This window comes from Coturnix japonica, chromosome 5 (assembly GCF_001577835.2).
Source record: "Coturnix japonica isolate 7356 chromosome 5, Coturnix japonica 2.1, whole genome shotgun sequence".
NCBI lineage: Eukaryota > Metazoa > Chordata > Aves > Galliformes > Phasianidae > Coturnix > Coturnix japonica.
In genome coordinates this window covers 17155956-17176808 of record NC_029520.1, presented here as the reverse complement: position 1 = coordinate 17176808, position 20853 = coordinate 17155956, and the positions used below count along the sequence as shown (strand labels likewise).

The following is a 20853-nucleotide window of genomic DNA, read 5'->3' as shown; positions in this document are numbered from 1 at the left end:
GGGTAGCCTAACTGGGGAGAAGGATCTCCCTCGGCCGGAGGGATGGGGGCTGCCCTGTAATTCAGGGAGGCAGCTGTGAGCCGCAGTCCGGGCCCTTTGCGAGGGTGGCAGTGTCGGGGTCCCCTGTAGCAGGGAAGCTGACTCCTTTGGCCGCTGCTTTTTGTGTGCCCAGCTCCATTTGCCCAGTCTGCCCGCCTCCGTGATCCCCTGCGGCGCCGGCTGGAGCCTTCGTAGCGCGCCAGTGAGGTGAGAAAATTTAATCAAAGCAGTTTTTGCTGTCATGAATTTGGAGGGGTGGGGTGGGGGTGGTACAAGTCCTGCCTCGGCTGGGTGGTCTGGTATCGAGTTCCTTTGCGATGTGGTTTGTCCCTTTTCTTTTGTGTGGCGGGCTTGGAGCTACGCACAACTAATGTTGTCCCCACTTATGTTTCAGGAGCTGCTGCAGAAGAAACAACAAGAGGCACGGTGAACCTGGTTGGCCTGAGCATGCAAGAAGATATTACTGTAACCGTCCATTTGTTTCAGTAAACTTTTTTCTTCTGGTGCATCTGCTGTCATGTGTGTTTTGCTTGTTAGCTCCTTATTGTTGCAGTGGCCCTTTGAGAATAAAATTTGTTTGCTTTGTTTTTGCCATGACATGTGCCTTTAATCTCTTGCCTTCTTTGAATTTGTTTTACTTCCTATGCTGTTGGCATGGAGGCTGTTCTTAGTGGTTGGATTACCACCTAAACATTTGTTTTTTTCTTCCATTTGCGTTAGGTAAGATCCTTTTTGTCAGCTGAGTTTTGCATGGCCTTTTTTGGTTGTGTAGTGTGACGTGATACAGCCCAGCTCTTCCCATAATCTGCCCTCGTCCTCTGTCAGTCCAGCTCTGGTCTAGGTTTTCTGCCAGTTAAGTTGCCTCTCTTTCAGGAACACTTTTGCTGACTTCTTCCATTGTAATTTTTTGAGTGTTCTGCCAAATGCTTGACCTTTCTTTTTGAGTTTATGGGATGAATGGGATGTGCTCGGGGGTGGTCATGTGCTTGATTCCCCACCGATTCTTAATGTGGTTCTCCCTGCTGGTGCTTTATCCTTTCTTTTCCTTAGAGCATTATCTTATTGAAGATTTTGCAGCTATGTGGCCCTAATCAATGTGGCTGGTGATTTTTCTTCTCTGTAGTGTTGCGGTTTAATTTGGCAGGTAGGTTAGCCCTGTGCAGATTTTGTCTCCCGCCCCTGTTTCCCATGGGGTAGGAGTAGAGAGTGGGATGGGAGGGAGAGAAGGTAGAACTAGTGAATTGAGTTTTAAATGCATTTACTAATGTAGAGAGGAGAAAGGGCAATGTGGATAATGGCTATGATATGTGCACTTGTATAGTTATGAATAACAACTGATACCCACGCAATTGCTCAGCTCCCTCTGACTGATGCTCAGCCAGTCCCCTTGCATCAGCTGCCCTCTTAAACTTTCTCCCTTTTTTTCAGAGTTCTCTTACATATCATAGCATAGGGTATGTCAAGAAAATGCAAGTTGTTTCCTTGAGCTTAATGTAAAAGAAAAAAGGAATGATTTCTGAGTTATGTAGGCAGATGAGGTCACAGTTGGTGAGAGAACTGTTGTGTGAAATTGTGAGGAAAATGTCTCTTTGGGTACTGTGTCACAGGTTATTATTTTTAATTATTTTTTTTTTTTTTAATATTTGTATTCTAAAAGAACACATAGCTGTTTCCCTGCTGAAATGCTTTTATGATTTTTATTTATTATCATCCAGTATTTGACTTTTAGACCATTTTCCATATTAATGCTTTAGGTCACCCAGCCTCACTGAGGTCAATGGAAGAAATGAATCCCACGGATGTATTGTCTTAGCTAAAAACAGTAAAGGGATTTAATTGTTTCTCTCATTAATTGTATTTTAAAATGCAGTGTGGAAGCACAAGGATCTATTCTGTCTCTGTTTCTTAAACTAAGAGATTTTAGTGGAAGCAGCTGATGCATAAGGGAATTCCAACCTCTGCAGACCTACAACAGTAAGTACAGTTACTGTAACTTACAAGTGTAAGTAAATATAAGCTGCTGAACTAAGGGACTGAAGGTGGAAAGACTGAAAGGACGATACTGAGTGAAAATCAGTGTTAGCACCTCAGGGATAAAGACCCTAAACAGCACCACAAAACCAAGAAAGATGGAAACTTCTGAGATAACCAATTTCAACATCAGTTTTGTTTGAAATTAGTTTGAAATGCTAACACTGAAGGGTTTTTTTCATATGCTTAAGTGTACTATTTTTTCCTTAATGAGTACATGAAGCACTGAGACACAAACAGTTCCTGCCTGATTTTATTTTTTATTTTTGCTTACCTTAGTCATTTCTGTAGTAGTTACTCCATGCTAAGAATATAGATTCAGCTTTTAGACAGAACATGTCTTTTATATACATATTTTTCAGGAGTACAGAGGTGGTGAGGGGCAGTAGCATTGAGTTTTATGTGTTGTGAAGGGGTTTGTGTGAAAAGGTTGTGTAAATTCTGATGTTTGAAATGTTTAAAGGAACAGTTGAAGATTTAGACATCTGCTCAGGCTGAGGAAGGACATTTTTGATGCAAAAAGTAGGGGTAAGAGGTCTTTTTTTAGCTTTTTTGTTGATTTATTTACTTATTTATTTTTTTGTTGTATGTGCTGAATATATAGTGGATCCAGAATGAATAAAAGCCCTACTAACCAAAGAAGGATTAAGCTTCGGTACAAATAAAAGCACAAATGAGAATGTTATGGAAACCAGAATTATACGCATTATAATCTCTGTGATCATCTGTGCCTCCACTTATTTCCAAAGAAATGAGTCCTTATAGCTTTAGAAATAACTTTGTTAAAACCAATTGTATCAGGTATTTGTTAGACCTTATCTCTATGCTCTTAAGCATCTATTTGCTTTAGATATAAAGAAAGCCTGCTATATAAATGTAGCATTTCTGTATCTAAGATATAGAGGAGAAAGAATGAAAATATGCAAATGTTTCAATAATTAAACCGGAAAAAAAAAAAAAAAAAAAAAAGCTGTTGAGTGTATTCCAAACCCAAATTTCAATTAACTAGACATTAGGCCCAATATTAAATGAAATCCTGACTCATAATGGGAAAATGGCCACAGGATAGTAAAATCAAGAAAACAGTGAACCGTCCTAGTAAGATCTATTTCTATTAGGGAGGCAACAGTGAATATTGTGAAGCACAGGTATCCTTGTTAACATTTTAGTACTGCTAAGGGTGCGCCTTCAGGAAAACGCTGTCATTGGTAAATAAAAGCTTCTAAGAAAACAAGTCACATTGTTTAAAAATATGTAGGAAACTTTACACAACCGCATGTATTAATGAGCTTTTATCTGAAGCCAAAGGATACCAGTTTTAATATCTCATACAGCGTTTACTGTATTGGAGGCAATAAAATAAAATAAAGATGTCTCGAGTGAAGCACTTTGTAACACATCTATGAAGAACTGGAGAAGCCTCCAGCGATTTCCAACACCACAGGTCACTCTTCTTTCACATTCATGTCCTATTTTATGCATTGTTTTTTCTTTTTTTTTCTCATGTGGTTAAATGCTGGTAACAAAGTCACAAAGCACTGGATTTTGTACAATGCAATATTTTTCTAGGGACTAACTAAGCTGTTCTTCAGAAACATCCACAACCTGTGTTTTCTGATGAGTAAAACTGGCAAAATTTCTCCTGCACCACAGGAGAGCATTTGTTCAGCAGTTCTTTTAAATGGCCCGGTACGAAGTAAGCAGTAAAATAGATGCCTGTCACTGAGAATAAAACCAAAGCAATGTCAATTTTAAAATGGGAGTTCTGATTCTTCACTTAATTTTCTTTGTTTGAAATAAAGTTAACTTATATTCCATCTCGTTTCCTTCGGGATAGTACCTTAATGTATTGCCAGCCTTCTCTGAGCTATTTCCAACAGAGAAACAGGTCTCTCAGTTTGAACACCGTATCAGATACCCGGCCCTGCACAGACCTAGAAAGTATTCGGTATATTCACCTCGCACACTTCCAGGCAGCTCGGCCGCTGCCGCTGCCCATTCCCTTATGTTGGTATTGGGGCTTCTGCCCGGTAAGCAGCCACTTGTGTTCCGATGGCCGCATAGCCTGGAAGCCGGGACTGGAGAGCCGCACGGGGGCGTATATCCCACAGCATCGGAGGATTCGGGCAGCTTCCACTTCTGCCGGGAGCTCTCTTTTAATGGTTTTTCAGGGACAACGTGAATTTCCAATTCACCGTATTAAAAGTCTCAATGGTATAGTTAATTGTGATGGTAAAAGATGACATTATGGCTCAAGCCAGGGCAACACGAGGGACCCAAAGCTTCATTTAGAATCTGGATTCTAGCAGAGAATCTTGAGGAGATGACAAGGAATTATGTCATTAAATGTAAACATGTTTTACATCGATTCAAATTCATTCTGCTCTGGGTGAGAGCGCAGGAAAGTTGGCTTTAATATCACCCAAAATACAAAGGAACAGATTTATGTTATTGCTAAAAGTCAGGGTTACAGTATAAGTGTTTTTTTGTTTTTTTGGTTTTTTTGGGGTTTTTTTTGTTGTTTTTTTTTTAATCAACGTTGAGATATTTTGTCAGATGTCCGTATGTGACATAAATGTTTTTCTGTTTTAAAATGTTTCCGTTTGTGTGGCAATCTGATCAAACTGTGTCATCATTCACGAATTAGGAATAGCACCGAGTAACAGCCTGTGACCCAGGATCTGGATTATTTTGTTAGCGGAGCTGCCAGTGAAAAGGAATGTAAGAAAGGACAGAAAGAACCGCGTTGCAGTACAAGCAGGATTGTACAGAGCAGCAGCTACGGATCGAGATAAGGACTTCACAGAGCAGCGGCTGCGGAGCAGGATACACAGCGTGAGAACCGAGGGCACCTCTAGGATAAGAATGAACGGCTCGCAGCTTTGAAGGGGGGTTTTAGGGTTGTTATTGCAGTAGCTTTCCTCCAATTAGCGTGTGTGATTTTCGAACACCCTCGTCTGTCTGCTGTCAAAGTACGGCTTTTCGGGCAATGAAGTGGAAACTTGTTTATCACTCGTACTGAGTCGGCTGCCTGCTTCCCCGCGCTTCGTTTGGCGGCGTTTCTGTGCCGGCAGAACCGGACAGGGATACGACACGAGTGAAAAGGAGCGGGGGGATCGTGAAGGTCGGAGACGGAGACGAGCCACGGCGGAGCGGGCGACCCGCACACAGATAATGCACCCGAGAGGAGTCACTTCACCAAAGGGACCGCCGCCCACGGAGCCAAAGGGACAGCAGCGTACAGGGGACACACACTGGAGCAGGAAAAAGGAGGGTGACACGGAACAGCACGGGGCCGGTTCCGATAACGTGTCGCAAGTTGTTTCCGACGAGCTGTTGCTGTTTCTCACTTCTAGTAACGGGCTGCGAAAGGAACTCCGGAGCGCACGGGCCCCGCTCGTGGGACGTGGCGCGGCAGCCGCCGGGAACGCCGCCGGGCTCGGCCCGTCGTCCCGCAAGCGGCCGCGGCACGGCGCTATAGGGCGACACCCGGCCGAGCGCGGCGCGGAGCCGGCACGGAGCGGCCCGGGCGGCTGCGGCCGCTCCCTCCGCCCTGGCCGGGGCCGCGCTGACACCCAGCGGGGCTCCCCGCCCCGCGCGGCTCGGCGCCGCCGACCGACGCTCTTCGGCCGGCCCGGCCGGCCCCCCCCCCCCCCCCCTCCTGGAGCAGGGAAAAGGAGGGTGATGGAAGGAACAGTGGAGAGAAAACACGACATAGTCCTTCACTGTCTACTCTGTCACAGAAGGGTATGAGCACAACACACGAGCCATAACTTACGATAATAAGGAGGTCCTTAGTGAGAACTGCAGCTCAGGAAACGGTGAGAAGAAAAGTGTTTTCGTGAAGAATATTATGTTTTTTTCATGATTATTTCCCACTACTCAAATCAGTAATTTTTTATTTTAAGTGACAGCAAATTAATGTTCCCTAGCCGAGCCTGTTTTTCTCAGGACAGAATCGGTAAGCGATCTGTCTCCCTGTTCTTTTGGTGTCAGGGATTTCTACCTTTACTTCACGATGAAGAGAGGCACCGAGAGAACGGCCAGACGGGAGCGCGTCCTTTAGCCGCGGCCAACTCACCGCAGCATCAGAAACCATTCACAGACACTCAGCCACTTCACTGGAAAGAAACTGAGCGATCAAATGTAGGTTTGAGATTTGCTCCAGTTGTGTTTGAAGCCAGTTCACTTTTAGGTACTGCCAGATAGAACAGATCCGCGCTTCTTGTCATTTGTCTCTGTTAGAGTAAATAATAGGTAGCAGTTAAAGCAGTCCAGATCAAAAACCACACTTTAGGGTTTCGTAATTTGGTTGATGTTGCTATTCGACATCAGAGCACCGTGTGGGATAACGGGAGTTAAGGGGACACGTTTTTGGGTTTGTTTTTTTGTTGTTTTTTGTTTTTTGTTTTTTTTTTTTTATGCGAGCTGCCTTAATTGGGCGGGGGGGGGCGGCACCGGATGGGAGGTCGGGACGGGGGACGGTGGTTTTTTTTTCGCCCGGTTCCCCGCGAGGAGACGGCGCGGTCGGAACTTCCCCCTTCCGACGTCCCGCCGGTGAGACTGGGACTCGGTTTTCTCCTTGTTGAAACTCTCTCTTTATTGTTTAGTGATATTGGGTTTATTAAACTGCCGTTCGTTCTCAGATCGTTCCCTTCCCCTCTCCCGGAGCTCATGTGTCCGGGCCGCGCCGCACCGCGCAGTTCGAGAAGGGAGGTGCCTTTGTTCCTTGTCTCCCTGCGTTTGTTCCCGCTGTCACGGAGTGAGCTGTAGAGAGAACTCCGTGACACCACATCAGTGCTCCGCTCTTAACTTAGGAACGGCTTACAGTGTGTTTAAAATAAATAGATAAATAAATAAATAAATAAATTTTTAAAAAAGGAAGGAAAAAAAAAAAGAAAAAAAAAATTGGCTCAGCTGGAAGCCGTGATTGAACACCACTGGTGGAAGGCAGGGGCCAAACACAGGGTCGCTCAGCGTGCTACAGCCAAATACAGATTAGAGTGACGGGAAGGCGTGGAGCCAGGAGCTTCCACCGCCTCGCAGAGCTCATTTTCGGTCGGCGAGTGAGTGAGAGCATCTTACTTTGAGATCGTGGCTCTGTAGAGGTTTTGTGAAGGTAAGCGGCTTTTTTTCTTTGTTTTTGCCTCTGTGGCAGCTCCCGCGTTTGGGCTCGCTCTCGTTTGCTGCAGCCCAGGACTTTGTTGTGCCGCTCTTACTGCTGTGCTTTGTATCACGTAACATTACACACACAGACCACATAAAAGGCAAGTCCCTCTTCATGTTTCTAATTCTCCTCGCAAGTGCTTAGCCTGCAATGAGGACCTTTTTTTCTCTGAAATAATGAATCCCGATTCCTCAACTTTTTTGTTAGGAGAGCAGTACAAACTGGTGAACTAGTTTTCGGTCTTAGAATTGTTTGACCCATTCTTGTGTGCTTTTGCAAAGCTAGACAAGTTTATGGGATTTCATGTCTGGGGAAACTTATTGAGAAGTGCATAGAAAACTGGTAATCACAGACCGAACCTGTGATGAAGCACCCGAGGCAATTGTCCGGTCAGCTGTGTGGGAACGTGGGTGGAGGCAATTCAGCTCGACTCCACCTGTCCTAGATTTCATTTAAGGGCTGACCACCACTAAGGCAGCATCTCTTTTGGAGATGGCTCCTTCGTGGTGTTTGTGTGACGAGCTTCAACATTTTCCATCTAGACCGAAGGCCTCTGAATTGGTGAGTTTTTTTCTATAATCTCTGGCTATCTTTTTTCTGCCATTCTTGTACTATTTCCAGCTGTACATTACTATTGTTGCATTATTGTACTGTTCAAGAAGGATAAGCAATTTATCTTCCCTCAGGGAAGCAGTTCTGTTTGATGTCTGTAAACAAGACAATTTCAACATCTTAAAAAAAATAAATAAAATAAAATAAAAAAAAAGAGCTAGAACAAAACACACACACATACAAAATAAGCAAAAAAAAATAAAAAGAAAAAAGACAAGAAAACCAAAGTAAGACTTGTTGAATGAAGATTTGTGAAGAGGATTTTGTTTTTTGTTTTTGTTTTTTTAATGCCTCAGCTAGGAACAAAATAAATTACATACACCTTCAAATTGACTTGACAGAGGTTAACATATTGCTTTAGTGTGACTAAACATAAAACAGCACTCTGTGACTGATGGTGCTATTTTGTGAAGTCTTGAGACTGGTGACCTGGAAAGTCTGGGGCACATCTAATAAAATTAAAAAGGACAGTGTGTCTCAGTCTAAATAGCTTATACTGTAAGCAGTAACATTTGCGTGACTGTAAGGGAACTGCAGTCAGGGCCCCAACCAGCCAGAGAGCACCTAGAAGAAGAGATGGGGTCAGGCGTGTGAGCGCAGGTGAAGAGGATTCAGCCAAGCTGAATTCAGCTGGATTCAGCTCCACCTCTCTTAAGCCTCATTTAAAGGCTGACCCCCACCGAGGAAGGATCTCTTTTGGGAGCTTCCTCCTCTGCAGAATTATTGCGTGAGCCTCTATAATCTTTGGAGACAGATGAGCATTCTTCTTCTAGGGTCTTGTTCTCTGCAGCAGACCAGTGCAGTTACAAAGATGAATTCCAAAGCATTGCTCTTCCCTTACTTTTTTTTCTCCTTCTGCTGGTTTTTGTTTTTTGTTGTTTTTTGTTTTTTGTTTTTTTTTTGGGGGGGGGGGAGGTTGGTTGTTTTGTTTGGTTTTTTGGTTTTTTTTTGTGCTTTGAGTCCTTAAGAACCTACAAACTGCAGAGGAGGCCTAATGCAGGTACAGTAGTTTAAGACCTCCTATTGTCCTTGTAATGTTTTATTTTTATTGTTTTCTAATTTTAAAGAAAGAAAATTCCCCTTAGTTTGACATTAATTGCATAGGTATGGTGGTAAAGACTTTACTTCTCTGCTCAGTAACCCAGATTGGTGTGGAAGGGAGATTAGTGTGGGTGTAATTACCACAGGTGAGCATAGATAGTGGAAAAGGTTTTTTTTTTTCTCACTGTCCAGTGAAGGTTTATTACCCAACATATACAATTATAGCACAAAAGTTAGGTTAGATTTTTAAAGCTGCTCTCTGTCTATTGCCATTTGTTCTTTTTCTTTTCATCTAAGGGATGAGGGCTTTTGTTTCTGATTTATCATAAAAAAAAAAAAAAAAGAGAGAGAGAGAGAAAGGAAGTCCCTGTTTGTCTTTGCTGGCTGAGGGATACAATTGTACAGTCTGGCCCTCCAGTTAAAGTGACTGGGTAGGGAAAGCAGGTAGCTCTGTTTGGAAGGGAAGACAGTGCAAGGACTGGTTTCAATACCAGAAGCTCTTATGAATGCAGGCACTCAAGAAATATATTATGACCCCACAGAGGAGTGTGAAAGGTGGTGTTTCAGTGGGTTTTTTTGTTTGTTTGTGGGGGTTTTTTTTTTGGCAGTTTTAGGCTTGTATAGCTTCAACCCAAAGTTGTTGTTCAGCTATTATGCATAATAATAGTGTTAGTATGTAGAAAATGTGATCAGTAAATGATACAGATTGTAAAACTGTTCAAGTTCAGGGTAATTCAACAGGTTTTATTTTATTCCACTATTAGAACAATACATCCATTAACTTCAGCTGTCTAATACATTCAGTCAATAAATGGCTGTTAAATTAACAGAACATAATTAAAAGACAACAATAATACTCTCAGGCAGCATCCAAAGCAGGGCTCAAACTCCTTCCATCCAACTTAGCTGAAAGGGAGCACTTGCAAGGTGGGGTCAGCTTCTTTTCCCAGGCAGCTTTTCTGTTTGTTAGGTCAAAAGAAGCACAGGCTGGAGATGAAGAGAAACCTCGCTCTAAGGAAGGTTGAGATATCAGAACAGGCTTCCTTGAGGCAGCAGTCACAGCCCAGCACTGACCCACTTCACAAAGCGCTTGGATGCAGCTCTCATCTTGAACAGTTGAAGTCAGGGCAATCTCACGTAGAAGTAGGAGTCGCACGTCCACTCCAACCAGGTTGGCTTTCTGATTCTATAAACAAAAAGACATTTAATTAGTGGATTTGCTTATCCATAAAGTTTCTCTCAGTAATATACTTTTTAGACATCCCTATTTAAAATAGCACCCCATTCTGTTTATCTCAGAGAGCAAAACCTCAATTGCCTACCACCATAATAAGGAATTAGTGAGTAAAATTACCCTATAACTCATCAAAACTGTGCTGCAGTTTAGTCACTAGTGTTTGTGTTACGTATAATGCTGCTTCCTTAAATTTCTCCCTTGAATTACCCTCAAGTTTCACTTTAGTGGCAGCACCAATAGATCCTTAACTAATTGCAAGTGAAACTAATTAATAGTTACCTACTCACATAGAGATATAAATGCTCGTGTGTAGTATATTCATGTATAGCAGAACCACAGTGCAGTTCTATTACTAAAAAAGCGCACAATGCAGAGTATGATGCATTTGTATAGTTAAATTTGTATAAAGTTAAGTCTCAGCATGTAATGAAGGTTCACAGGCACTAACTTAAATGTTGGACTTAAAGGGTCACGCATTGAAGCGCTAACTCAGTTTACCTAGTGAGAAAGCAGAGATTGTTCTCTGTGAGCTCCTTTTTAAAACAAAAAAGAAAACAAGGGTTTTTTTCTTTATTTATTTTAAAACAAGGCAGTCACTGAGCCATACTGAGCTCAAGAAACAATTCTATCTGGAAATACAGCTACAACAACACAAACACTGGCAACACAGTCAGCCATTATACTCTGCACAAAGCAAGTCTGATGCACAGTATCTATGCTATAGGTAACTTGTAAAAATATTTGTTATTGATTTAAGTCTCACTTTGTCTTTTATAGAGCATGCAGTGCCAAAGAGCCAATCACTTCAGGGATCATCCCTCTTCCTCTTCACATTCCCCAAGATGAAAACCTTCAGCAGCAAACGAGCGAAGCCAACGCACAGAAAGAGACTGCACATCCACATCTTTATGAGGTACGCAAGGAATTACTGTTTTAAGTTAGAGACAGACAGGTATCCACTCCACCACAAACCCTCAAGTGAGCTAAGCCTAGTCCTTCCCCTACAGGGCAGATAGCCTCAGGCATCTCAGATCCCACAGGCAACGCAGAACAGTAGCACTCACATCAGAAATAATCCCACCAAAAAGCCTTCAGGAGCCAGTAATTCTGCAAAAGGGAATTATCACCACTTATCAAACCACAGATCAGCTTAGTTATCAGTGTCTTAGAGGTAGGCATTGAAGTAAGAATTTTATCCTGAAGGTGTCCTTCATGGTTTTGCTCTAGTAAGAAGATGAAGCAGGAGACAAGCTATTGAGGGAGAGCTAGCTTTTCACTATTTAAATCCAGCTCTTAAGTCCCCCATCTAGCAATCTGGCATATTGTACAGGGGGCACACTCTTACATACCAAGTAAAACTCTGCCCAAAGAGAGAGTTTAATTTTTTTTTTTTGATTATATAAATCAGTTGGCCTCAGAGAGCTCTCAGAACAGCTTTCACCAGCATTTCCATTTATTTCCCCATTTGGTTATATTTTTTCTTGCCAAGAAGAAATGACAATGAAGCCCTAGAGAACATAATAGCAGCTTCCCTCCTTCATAATCACTCAGCCTACTTAGAGTGCTGATACTGAAAACCACCCATAGCACACACAGGACCAGCATATGTGGCAAACAGCTCAGTATAGCTCACCTCCAGCCACTTCCCCAAACCTCAGTTAGCAGGAAATTCCCTGTACCCCCTAAGGTATAAGGCCAGAGCCATTCCAAAGACATCTTACCTGATCCTTGTACTAGTCTTCTTCTTCAGCAGGATACAGAACCCAGCTTCTCCTCTCTCCAGCTCATTCCTGCAGGACCAAGACCACCACCACCAAGGAGCCATCACCACCCAGGAGCCACTCCAAGTCCCACAGAAGACCCCTTCACCATGGAGGGGCTACCCCATCACAGCCCCACTCAGGAGGAGCCCCAAGGGGGAGAGGGGGACTTAGCCTCTCACCACACTCAGGGGGGCAGAGGGAGTCTCAAAGGGGGCAGGGGAGGGCTGAGGGAAGGGCTAAGGGGACAGGGGAGGGCCTAAGGGGGCATGGGAGGGTCGAGGGAGGGCCTAAGGGGGCATGGGAGGGTCGAGGGAGGGGCCCCAAGGGGGCATGGGAGGGTCGAGGGAGGGGCCCCAAGGGGGCAAGGGGAGGGTCGAGGGAGGGGCCCCCAAGCGGGGCCCCAAAAAAAAGCCACTGACATGCCCACCCCCCCGCCAAAAAAAAAAAATAATCTCTTTAGAGATAGTGCAAAATCCAGCCTCCAGCACCATTACAAGGGGGAGAACACAACTCAAACTGAGTCTAGACTCAGCCTGAGTTGTGTTCTCCCCCAGCAAAAAACTTTAAAAAAAACAAATAAATTTAAAAAACTTAAACAACTTTATAAAAAAACTACAAAAAAGTTACTAAAAAAAAAGACAAAGTACAAAAACCTAAGAAAAACCAAGTCACTAGAAAACCAGCTACAAAACCCAACAACTTACTAAGAAAAACCACAAAAAAAATCTAAGAAACCAACCAACCAAAAAACTACAAAACGCCAAGACCAAACAAAAAACCAACTACAAAACGCCAAGAACTTAATTTTAAAAAGCAAAACTACAAAACTTACTGAAAACCTACTACAGAAAACCAATTACTAAGAAAAAACAACTAAAAAAAGAAACCAATTACTAAAACCAACAAATTACTAAAAAAACCGACTACTAAAAAAAACCAACTACAAAACCAACAACTTACTAAAAAACTAAGAAAAACCACAAAAAATAGCTTGAAGAAACCAACTACAAAAAACCAACAAATGACTAAAAAAAAAAAATCAACTACACAAACCAACTACACTAACTTAAAATAAAACCAACTTAAAACCAAACCATCACGCTCCAAAAAACAAAAAAAGACACCAAAACAACATAATCCCCTGACACCCAAAGGCAACACACCCCTAACAACTCAAACACACTCACCTGACACCACGAAGATGCATCGACACCGTGCCGACTCTGCTCCTCAAACCGCTTCTGAGGGGATGCTGCCACAGCCGGGCCGCGGTGCTCGCTCGTCCTCGCTGCCGAATGCTCCGCTATAGCGCTCAACCTGTAATAAAAGCAGCAAAACGTTACATCCGGAACGTGCTGTCCCGACACCTACCGGCTGCTGTCACGCCGCCTGTCCTTCTCGCCCTCCATCGAGGCCGCTCTGACTCGCGCTGTCCTTCCGTCCTCGCCCGCCTTGCCTGGAACAAAGACCGCAAACGACGGGACGCCAAGCTCTTCCGTACTCGCTTCTGCCGCCTTCCTCGGCACGCCTGGGCTTACCCCGGTACGATCCAGGGAAAAAGACGGTAAGGGGAAAACCTTATTGCTCTCTTCTGCTGTCTCTGAGGTGCTTACCGTGAGGGCAGGGCTACTGACTAGTCTCTTCTCACTGGTGACGAGATGACACAAAAAAACCTCCGCTTGCCACGAGGTACCTTTAGGCTGGAAGACAAAAAAAAAACCGCTACTTGACGCAAAGGATACTTCAACGCTGGAATAGACTCCCCAGGGAGGTGGTTGACTCCACGCCCTGGGATCTTTCCAGAAGCCCTTTGGATGTGGTGCTCCAATATAACATACTTACTGCCTTGCGGCTTCCCGGTCAAATCCCAAACTTCACCTCATCGCCCGCGAACCCTTCTTAGACCGGGAATACGAGCTCCGGCAGCGCCTCGACTGGGTGAGGCGCCCCGGGGCTCCCCTACTTCTTGCTTAGGCAGAGCTCAAGGAGTTACGGAAAAGAACGCAGCGATCCTCAACGGCGGGCCGGTCGTGCGAGCCGTGCCGCCGCGTCTCCCTGATGGGAAAGAGATCGCGCTCCTCAAGTTACAAATAAAGGGCAGGGGGTGAAACGGATAAGGCCGAAAGGCGGCCTGACAAGACACTCGACAACAAAGACTTTACCTAGCGGCTCCCGAACGCTCGCCTCTTCGGGCTGACGAGATGCTCGACCTGAAAGAGATCAAAACTTGTATCAGCAGCGCTTTGCGTCGCTGTACCCTCGCGCTCCCAGCCGCCCCGAGGCTGGAAGAACACAGCCCCGTCCCGCTCGCTCCTACCCATAACATCGAGAGAAACCGAAGCCCTCACTGACGAGCCTCGAGGGGGCTGAAAGCGCACCGGGACCCCGCTAGGGCTCGGACGACGGAGCGGCGGCCGGCTGACCGCGTGAAGCCGGCTCCGAGAAGCCGGGGGAGCTCCGCGCCGGCCCCGGACGGAGCGCGGCGAGAGCCCGGCGGCCTCCCGCTGCGGTCGGAAGGCCCCGAACGGCTCCCCGGAGCTCGTCGAATCCGAGCTCCCGTTCCTACCTGAACGGCTCACCGGTTCGGGCTCATCTTCACCGGCACACGTCCCACCGCAACCTGAAACAAAACGGCACAACACAAAGAGAACGTTACCAAAATATCCCAATCACCCCTTTCAAAAGCAGCCCATCGCGGTGCTTCGCAGCCCCAGCGGCACGCAAACCCGACGAAGGAGCGGAGCCCACGCCGACATCCGTGCTCTATGAGATCCCGGAGCCGTCTGATGGCTCCCTGCGGCCTCCGGAGGAGCTTAAGAGGCGTCTGGGGCGGACCCACCCCCGGCTGCGAACGAGGCGCAGCTGAGCCCTGGCGGCCGCGGCCCAGCGGCACCTGGCACTCGTTCCCTCGTTAGCGCCGGCTGGGGGCCTTGACAGCTCGACACGTGGACTTCAGATCGGAACTAAGGATTTGAACTGCAGTTTCCATTCCAGTTTGTAATGCGCATGTTGTCACCTCGTTGTGACGTACATTAATAAGTTAAATCACTGTGCCTCATTCAAACGGCTCGCTTTGCGTCTCACGACACCCGTCGGAAAAACGTCCCCGGCCTTAAAGGTTTCCGGCAGGCTCTACTTCGAGCTGTCGCTACTCCCCTTTCCTTCCACCCTTCATTATTATTATTATTATTTTTATTATAATAATAATAATAATAATAATAATAATAATAATAATAATAATAATAGTAGTAATAATAATAATAGACTTGTTGAACTGTGAATATTTTGTACCAGAACCAGAAAAAAATATGATTGAAGGCAGCAGTAAAAACATGGGAACGGGGATGTGACGGATTCCCCGGTGGGTTTGCGATCCGCTGCACAACATTCCTGACTGGTAACATTTGAAGCGTAGCTTTACGAGCGGTTCCGTACGGTGTCGCTTGGGATTACGCTCGTGTGTGGCAAACGTCAACTGCAATGCTTGTGGTGAGATGTCAGTTATCTCCAGTAAAGGACACGGGTACTCTGTAAACATTTCTGCCATCAAATTCACTTTTCGTGAGAGTTTCGTCCTTAATTTAAACTCCTGAAAGTTGGACTCCGCACATTTTCATTTCTTATGATGGTAGAAGTGTGAATGCTTTTATTGCACGCTGTTACACATATATTTTACACAGACTTCATCAGCATCAGAAAGGAAAAGAAGGGAGATTTGAACGTGCGGAGTGAGGTGAGAGATCCCTCTGAGGGCACGCCATATGAGAAGAGCTTCCTAATGCCAGGACCCTAAGATTTATTCTAATGAAGAAAATAGAAACTACACATAATATCTGACTCCACCTGGATGAAATCCATCTATCTGCAGAGTCGTGACTTTAAAAGCGAGCTGAAGATCTCTCGCTGGCATATTTCATTTCTTATCACTGCCTCTTTGTACAAAGCAGCGCCGTCACAGCGCTCTGTCACAGCTCTAAACGAATGGCCTGAGCGAACGGGGCTGCTCTGCAGGCGTACGGGTTCCGCGCCCCGCCCGGCTTCAGCGATCCGCGGTTTGCGAACTCGGGTGACACCGAACGGCGCGGGGCCGGTTCCGATAACATGTCGCGAGTTGTTTCCCACTATTTCCATCCCTCTTCTCGCTCCCACAGAGATTCTTTCCCACTACCTCGTCTTCATAATTTGTTTCGTCCCGCTACTTTAGGAATGTTTGGATCAAATGTTATGCGGTAGCCCAAAGAACACTACGGTGAGGCACGTCAGATACTGAGATAACTGCTCCCTCACGTAACAGAGGTGCTGATAGAGTGCTCTTCCAGAGCTGCTGTGTAGTTTAATTATCGCTCAGAGCTTAGAAAAGACAGTTTGGGGCATATTATAGAAAAATATCCGTTACATCTGCGTGAGGCTTAAGCGATACTGTAAGGTTTTCTGATTTCTAAATCTGTCTTTATTAAACAATTAAGCTGGAAACCGCTACAGCCTGAAGTGACTGTGATGGTCGATGCTGCTCGTGCGTAACAAGTGATTAACCCAGCGGGAGGGACACGGCATCTTTGGTCCACGGCCGCCACGCTGGGCGTGCGTGTATTTCCCACCAGAAACTGACGATGTCGCCGCCTTCCCTGGCGGAGCGTTGCCCCCCCGCACCGCCGTGCTTCGGTAATTCCGTCCCGCTTCCGCCCGCTGCCCCCGTATCCCCGGCCCCTCCCCTGCTGCATTTATCCTCCAATAAACCCGAGCCGGCCCCTCGCAGAAGCGTCCGATCGCCGCTTTCGGAAGGAGGGTCTCCCGCGGGACTCGAGATTCACCCCGTCTACCCAGACGATATCCCAGAAAATTCATCTGCGGCACGACACGTTATTCGGCACTCCGGAACATTTACCCACCCCGAGCCCCTATATACAGAATGACCTGACTTTTAAATAATGACTCTGTAGAGGGAGACAGAGCCCAGCTGATGAAAACGGCTGGCAGCCGCTTTCATTTCTGCCATTCACAAGCCGGAGGATCATTTGTCACTTCTGACTCCAATCCTGAGGACGAGAGCAGAGGCGATGCGGAATGGAAAGGGTGACCCGTGGCCGTCGGCTGGCCTTTTCACAAGGTCATCTCAATTCACCTTCTCCCAAACACGCAGCCTCATAAGGTACGTGACAGGTGATGAACAGATGGAACTGAAAAATGAAACTATAAAACAGGACTCGCGCTGATTCGGTAGTACCCAAACTTCATCCTGACAAAGCCGGGAAACGGTTTGCAAACACCGGATGCTCTCAGCGACTGGGATTTCAGACACGATTCCAGCAGGGCTATCTCCCCTCCCCATGAAAACAGACAGGCGTTCCCATTTAACAACTAAGTGATTTATTAAACAATACAAATTTCTTTCCACTTCATGTTTTAGCAGAGAGAACTTGAGAAACAAAATTAGCTTCTATTTTATTCCTTATTAAAATTTAAATGTTTATACAAAAAACAAAGTTCAGAAAATATCAAATTTACACACACACACACAAAAAAAAGCTACATCAAAAAAAGAACAGAATCATGACGGGTGAGAAACTCCGGTCACTGTCGGCAGTGACTTCCAGTGCTTCATTTCCTCGCATTAGTCTGTTATCCGACTTCAGTGAAGTCACCTGCCAGATCCTCTGATTCTCATTCCCTTTTGCACTTTATAACCTGATGGCTAAAGATATCTTGCAGCTATCGGTGAGACTGGCTTCTAGGTTGAGATATTTGTGATATGCGGTTCTTCAAGCCACCTTCAGGAATCTGTAGAAATATTTAAAGTAGGGCAGACAATTCACAATCAAATGTTGTGATACAAAAAAAAAAAAAAGGGATCTATATAGCACTGGCTAACTACAGATTCCATCTTTAACATTTTTCCAATTGCTTTATTATTAAAACTTAACATTCATTTCTCATCTATTAAGTGAGCAGAGCATCCTTCTGACAGAAGCGCTACGTTACCTCCAACAACAGCAGGTAGTAAAGGGAATAGTAAACTTTAAAATCAGGTGTAATTAAAAAAAAACCCAAACATTTAAAGGGATCAAATCTCTTTTTGTATACTTGATAGTGAGACTGGCAACCTACAAAAGTAACATTATAAAGCTATTGGTGACTCCGCTGTACATGCTAAACAGCTGTGTCTTCATTACTACTTACAGATGTTAGAAAATTGCCAAGCCAGAAAGTGAAGAGGGGAGGGAGAAAAGTAGTCTAAAAGTTTTACATCTTGCATTTTCAATAACAAAGGTTGAATTCCCACACAACTGTTTTTTTGTTTGTTTGTTTGTTTGTTTTCCCCCTTTATTTATTTATTTTTTTCTGTAGATAAAATCTGATGAAGTTTATTCTACTCCTTTCTCTTCTGGACAAACTAGTGTTAAACAGTGCTTTGGAAGACCATTCTCAATGGAAAACTGCAACCTACACACCAACTCATCAGAACTGTCTGTGTATTGTGTACCTTTTTTATGCAGAACAGGTTTAAAAACATCCATCAGGGAGTAACTTTTGTTTAAATCTACTCACAAGCCCCGTGAGATGTTCCACAATATGTGCCTGACCTTACATAGGCTCTGTTGAAACCAGGGCAAAAGAGGCAAATTTGAAGCCAAAGAATGATACCTGCACCTGAAATCAAATAGCCTGACTTACACAAAACCTACTTCGAACGTAATTCAATTCAATGGCTGTCAAGACCTGTCTGAAAGTTAACGGTTTCACTTGGATCAGTGGTTTCACCAATCGCTGATAGTCACGTGTCAGAAGTGTAGAAAGAGTAAAGAAATCTCCCAGAGCAATGGCACGGCTCATTTCAGGAGGCTTTTTTTCTAGTTCTGAAATATGTACTGGGACACAATTTGATTGCTCAAATAGCAGACAGACCTTAACTGTAGTAGTCGAGGAGAACTGGCCCCCTGATTCGGTGCATGTGTACTGAGTACAGTTATCATATGGTGCTTTATAACTCTTTCCAACCTGAAAAACAACAGGAAGAATAAATAAATCATAACATAATAAGACAGCACAAACACAATAATGCAATAGTAATGCAGACCCCGGTAGAAGGGCTGTGATGTCCAAATCAATCCAATAGTGCTGAGATGTTTATTTCCAATCTACTGAGCTCACTTGCTACCAGCCTCCACAAAATCCCTATTCTGGTCACCTATGTGGAAAAAAGCACAAGCTTGTGGCAGAATAAACACAGAGGTATGAACAGAAATGCTAAGAGACAACACAGTATATATCTGGTAATATAGGTAGAATTAAATATAAACAACAGAAAAGCAATTCTACAGTAATACATCTTTTTTTGTTAACAGATGGAAGAAAAGCAAATAGTTTGAAAGAGGAAAATAATCTTCATAATAGAGGTTAATGGATAAAAGCAAAACCTCCTCATGGTAACCGCCTTTTAAGTGGAAGCATAAGAATTGTGCATTAGCACAAGAGAAGCCAATTGCAACATAAATTTTCAAGGAAAGAAAGGATGAAACAGAAGAGATGCAGAGCTCAAGAGCTACCAGAGGAGAAATATCACATAAGACAGCCACCAGGTGAGACAGCGTCATTAACTGTTCACACCAATAGCAGGAGGTAATACAAGCAAACAGCCAGCCTGAGGCTCAGCTCACATCTATGCAAGGGTAAGCTGAGAAGACCTAGCGTATTACCTGGGTGCATTAGTGATGTGCACTACATGCACTACAGCAGCTATGACACCTTCAATTTCTGCCCCAGCAAATTTGTAACAAGCGTTAGTACAGTAACATAGCTCGCTCAAACTATTTAGCCCCGTATCTTCAGGGCAAGATAATGACTCTGCTTCCAGTACTGGAGCAATATAATGTGAAGCCATCTCACATATCTGTGCAAAAGCACACACAATGTCACCACCCCCTACAAATTCCTTTTCTCTGCTGCATGCCAGGAAGAAGGAGTGACATGATTTCCTTTCCTCATAAATTATTTTCAAGATAGCAGTGTCTGCAAGATATGCACAGCAAAGAGAGCGGCCATATAAACTTTGACATTTACTTTGGAAATACAGATATTTCCTAATTTCCTAAAGGTCTTCCCAGCCTCAAAATGTATGACACTAGTTCAAAAAGCATTGAAGTCAATTCAGCTCAGCATGCAAAGCAAGGCAGCGCTCACCTCAATGGTCACAGTGCCAAATGGGAAGTTTGCCACACGAGCCACTTGCTGACGCTGGCTGCAGCACTGACCCTCCTTTTCCACGTAGCGGAAACCCTGTGGGAAGAAGGTCACCATTTAGCTGTGTTACCTGGTTCAGGAAACAGCTTTGGATCAAAGCCACTCTGGCAATAGTAGGGAAAATGAATCCACCTCTGTTTTCCTTTAGAACGCTTTAAGCCTGGACACTAAAACCACTTTAAGCCTGACAACTAAAGCTGGCAGTTTCTCTCCCATGTTTAATAGTGACCTCTGGGGCACTTCACTTACCATGTAAGGCTTTAGGTCTTTTCATTGTCTTTTCATTGGTCTTTTCATGGGTGTGGATGACTTCAAGATAAAGGATAATGGTTTTATCCATTTTCTTATTTTTTATTTTTAAATGGGTAGAGAGTCTAGCCTTATCTGGTTGAGAAAGAGAAGCCATTCTTTGCTTATGTTCAGAAATAGATTGAGCAGTTTTTGTTCAGACTCTCTACTCAGGAGTACTGAGTAGTGTCTGGAAACACATAAACTGCCGCGCAGTTTCTCAGCAAACTTAATTTTTGAGCTAAAAACAACACCAACAGAATGGCATAAACATCATCTTTCAGCAGTAAGACTTCTCCTACTCTGCCCTGGTGAGGCCTCACCTGGAATAGTGTGTCCAGGTCTGGGCTCCCCGGTACAAAAAAGACAGATATCTCTGGGAAAGAGTCCAGCAGAGGGCCACAAAGATGGTGAAGGGCCTGGAGCATCTCCCCTAT

The 20853-nt window shown here is 44.5% G+C and overlaps 1 protein-coding gene and 5 long non-coding RNA genes across 8 annotated transcripts; 3 read left to right on the top strand and 3 right to left on the bottom strand.

Annotated features, from left to right (window-relative positions):
- Nucleotides 1-122: 122 nt before the first annotated feature.
- LOC107314679 lies at nt 123-636 on the top strand. Its single transcript, XR_001555578.2, has 2 exons — nt 123-246; nt 434-636. It is a non-coding gene; the product is annotated as an uncharacterized LOC107314679 (long non-coding RNA).
- Nucleotides 637-7140: 6504 nt separating this feature from the next.
- On the top strand, nt 7141-11995 carry LOC107314715. Of its 2 annotated transcripts, none has more exons than XR_001555599.1 (3): nt 7141-7189; nt 10905-11040; nt 11881-11995. It is a non-coding gene; the product is annotated as an uncharacterized LOC107314715 (long non-coding RNA). The 2 variants fall into 2 exon arrangements; XR_001555598.2 differs by lacking the exon at nt 7141-7189 and adding an exon at nt 7500-7798.
- On the bottom strand, nt 9608-11962 carry LOC116653517. Its single transcript, XR_004307547.1, has 2 exons — nt 11849-11962; nt 9608-10076 (listed from the first exon to the last, which is right to left on the bottom strand). It is a non-coding gene; the product is annotated as an uncharacterized LOC116653517 (long non-coding RNA).
- Nucleotides 11996-13672: 1677 nt separating the features above from the next.
- On the bottom strand, nt 13673-14821 carry LOC107314714. The gene is made up of 4 exons (XR_004307548.1): nt 14617-14821; nt 14457-14510; nt 14053-14100; nt 13673-13945 (listed from the first exon to the last, which is right to left on the bottom strand). It is a non-coding gene; the product is annotated as an uncharacterized LOC107314714 (long non-coding RNA).
- Nucleotides 14822-16548: 1727 nt separating this feature from the next.
- LOC107314713 lies at nt 16549-20096 on the top strand. Its single transcript, XR_001555595.2, has 3 exons — nt 16549-17039; nt 18236-19120; nt 19234-20096. It is a non-coding gene; the product is annotated as an uncharacterized LOC107314713 (long non-coding RNA).
- Nucleotides 17241-20202, bottom strand: LOC107314712 (mucin-5B-like). Of its 2 annotated transcripts, XM_015864242.2 has the most exons (3): nt 20069-20202; nt 18794-18886; nt 17241-17668 (listed from the first exon to the last, which is right to left on the bottom strand). In XM_015864242.2, exons 1-3 carry the CDS (start codon nt 20183-20185, stop codon nt 17600-17602), a joined length of 279 nt encoding a protein of 92 aa, XP_015719728.1. In that variant the 5' UTR covers nt 20186-20202; the 3' UTR covers nt 17241-17599. The 2 variants fall into 2 exon arrangements, with proteins under 2 accessions (XP_015719728.1, XP_015719727.1); XM_015864241.2 differs by lacking the exon at nt 17241-17668 and having other exon boundaries at nt 18524-18886.
- Between the last annotated feature and the right edge of the window lie 651 nt (nt 20203-20853).

Coding starts and splice junctions, on each gene's coding strand:
- LOC107314712 (XM_015864241.2), bottom strand. CDS start 20,185: ATGGTGACCTTCTTCCCACAGGGTTTCCGCTACGTGGAAAAGGAGGGT. Junction 18,887..20,068: donor TTGGCACTGTGACCATTGAG/GTGAGCGCTGCC, acceptor GTTGTTTTTCAG/GTTGGAAAGAGTTATAAAGC.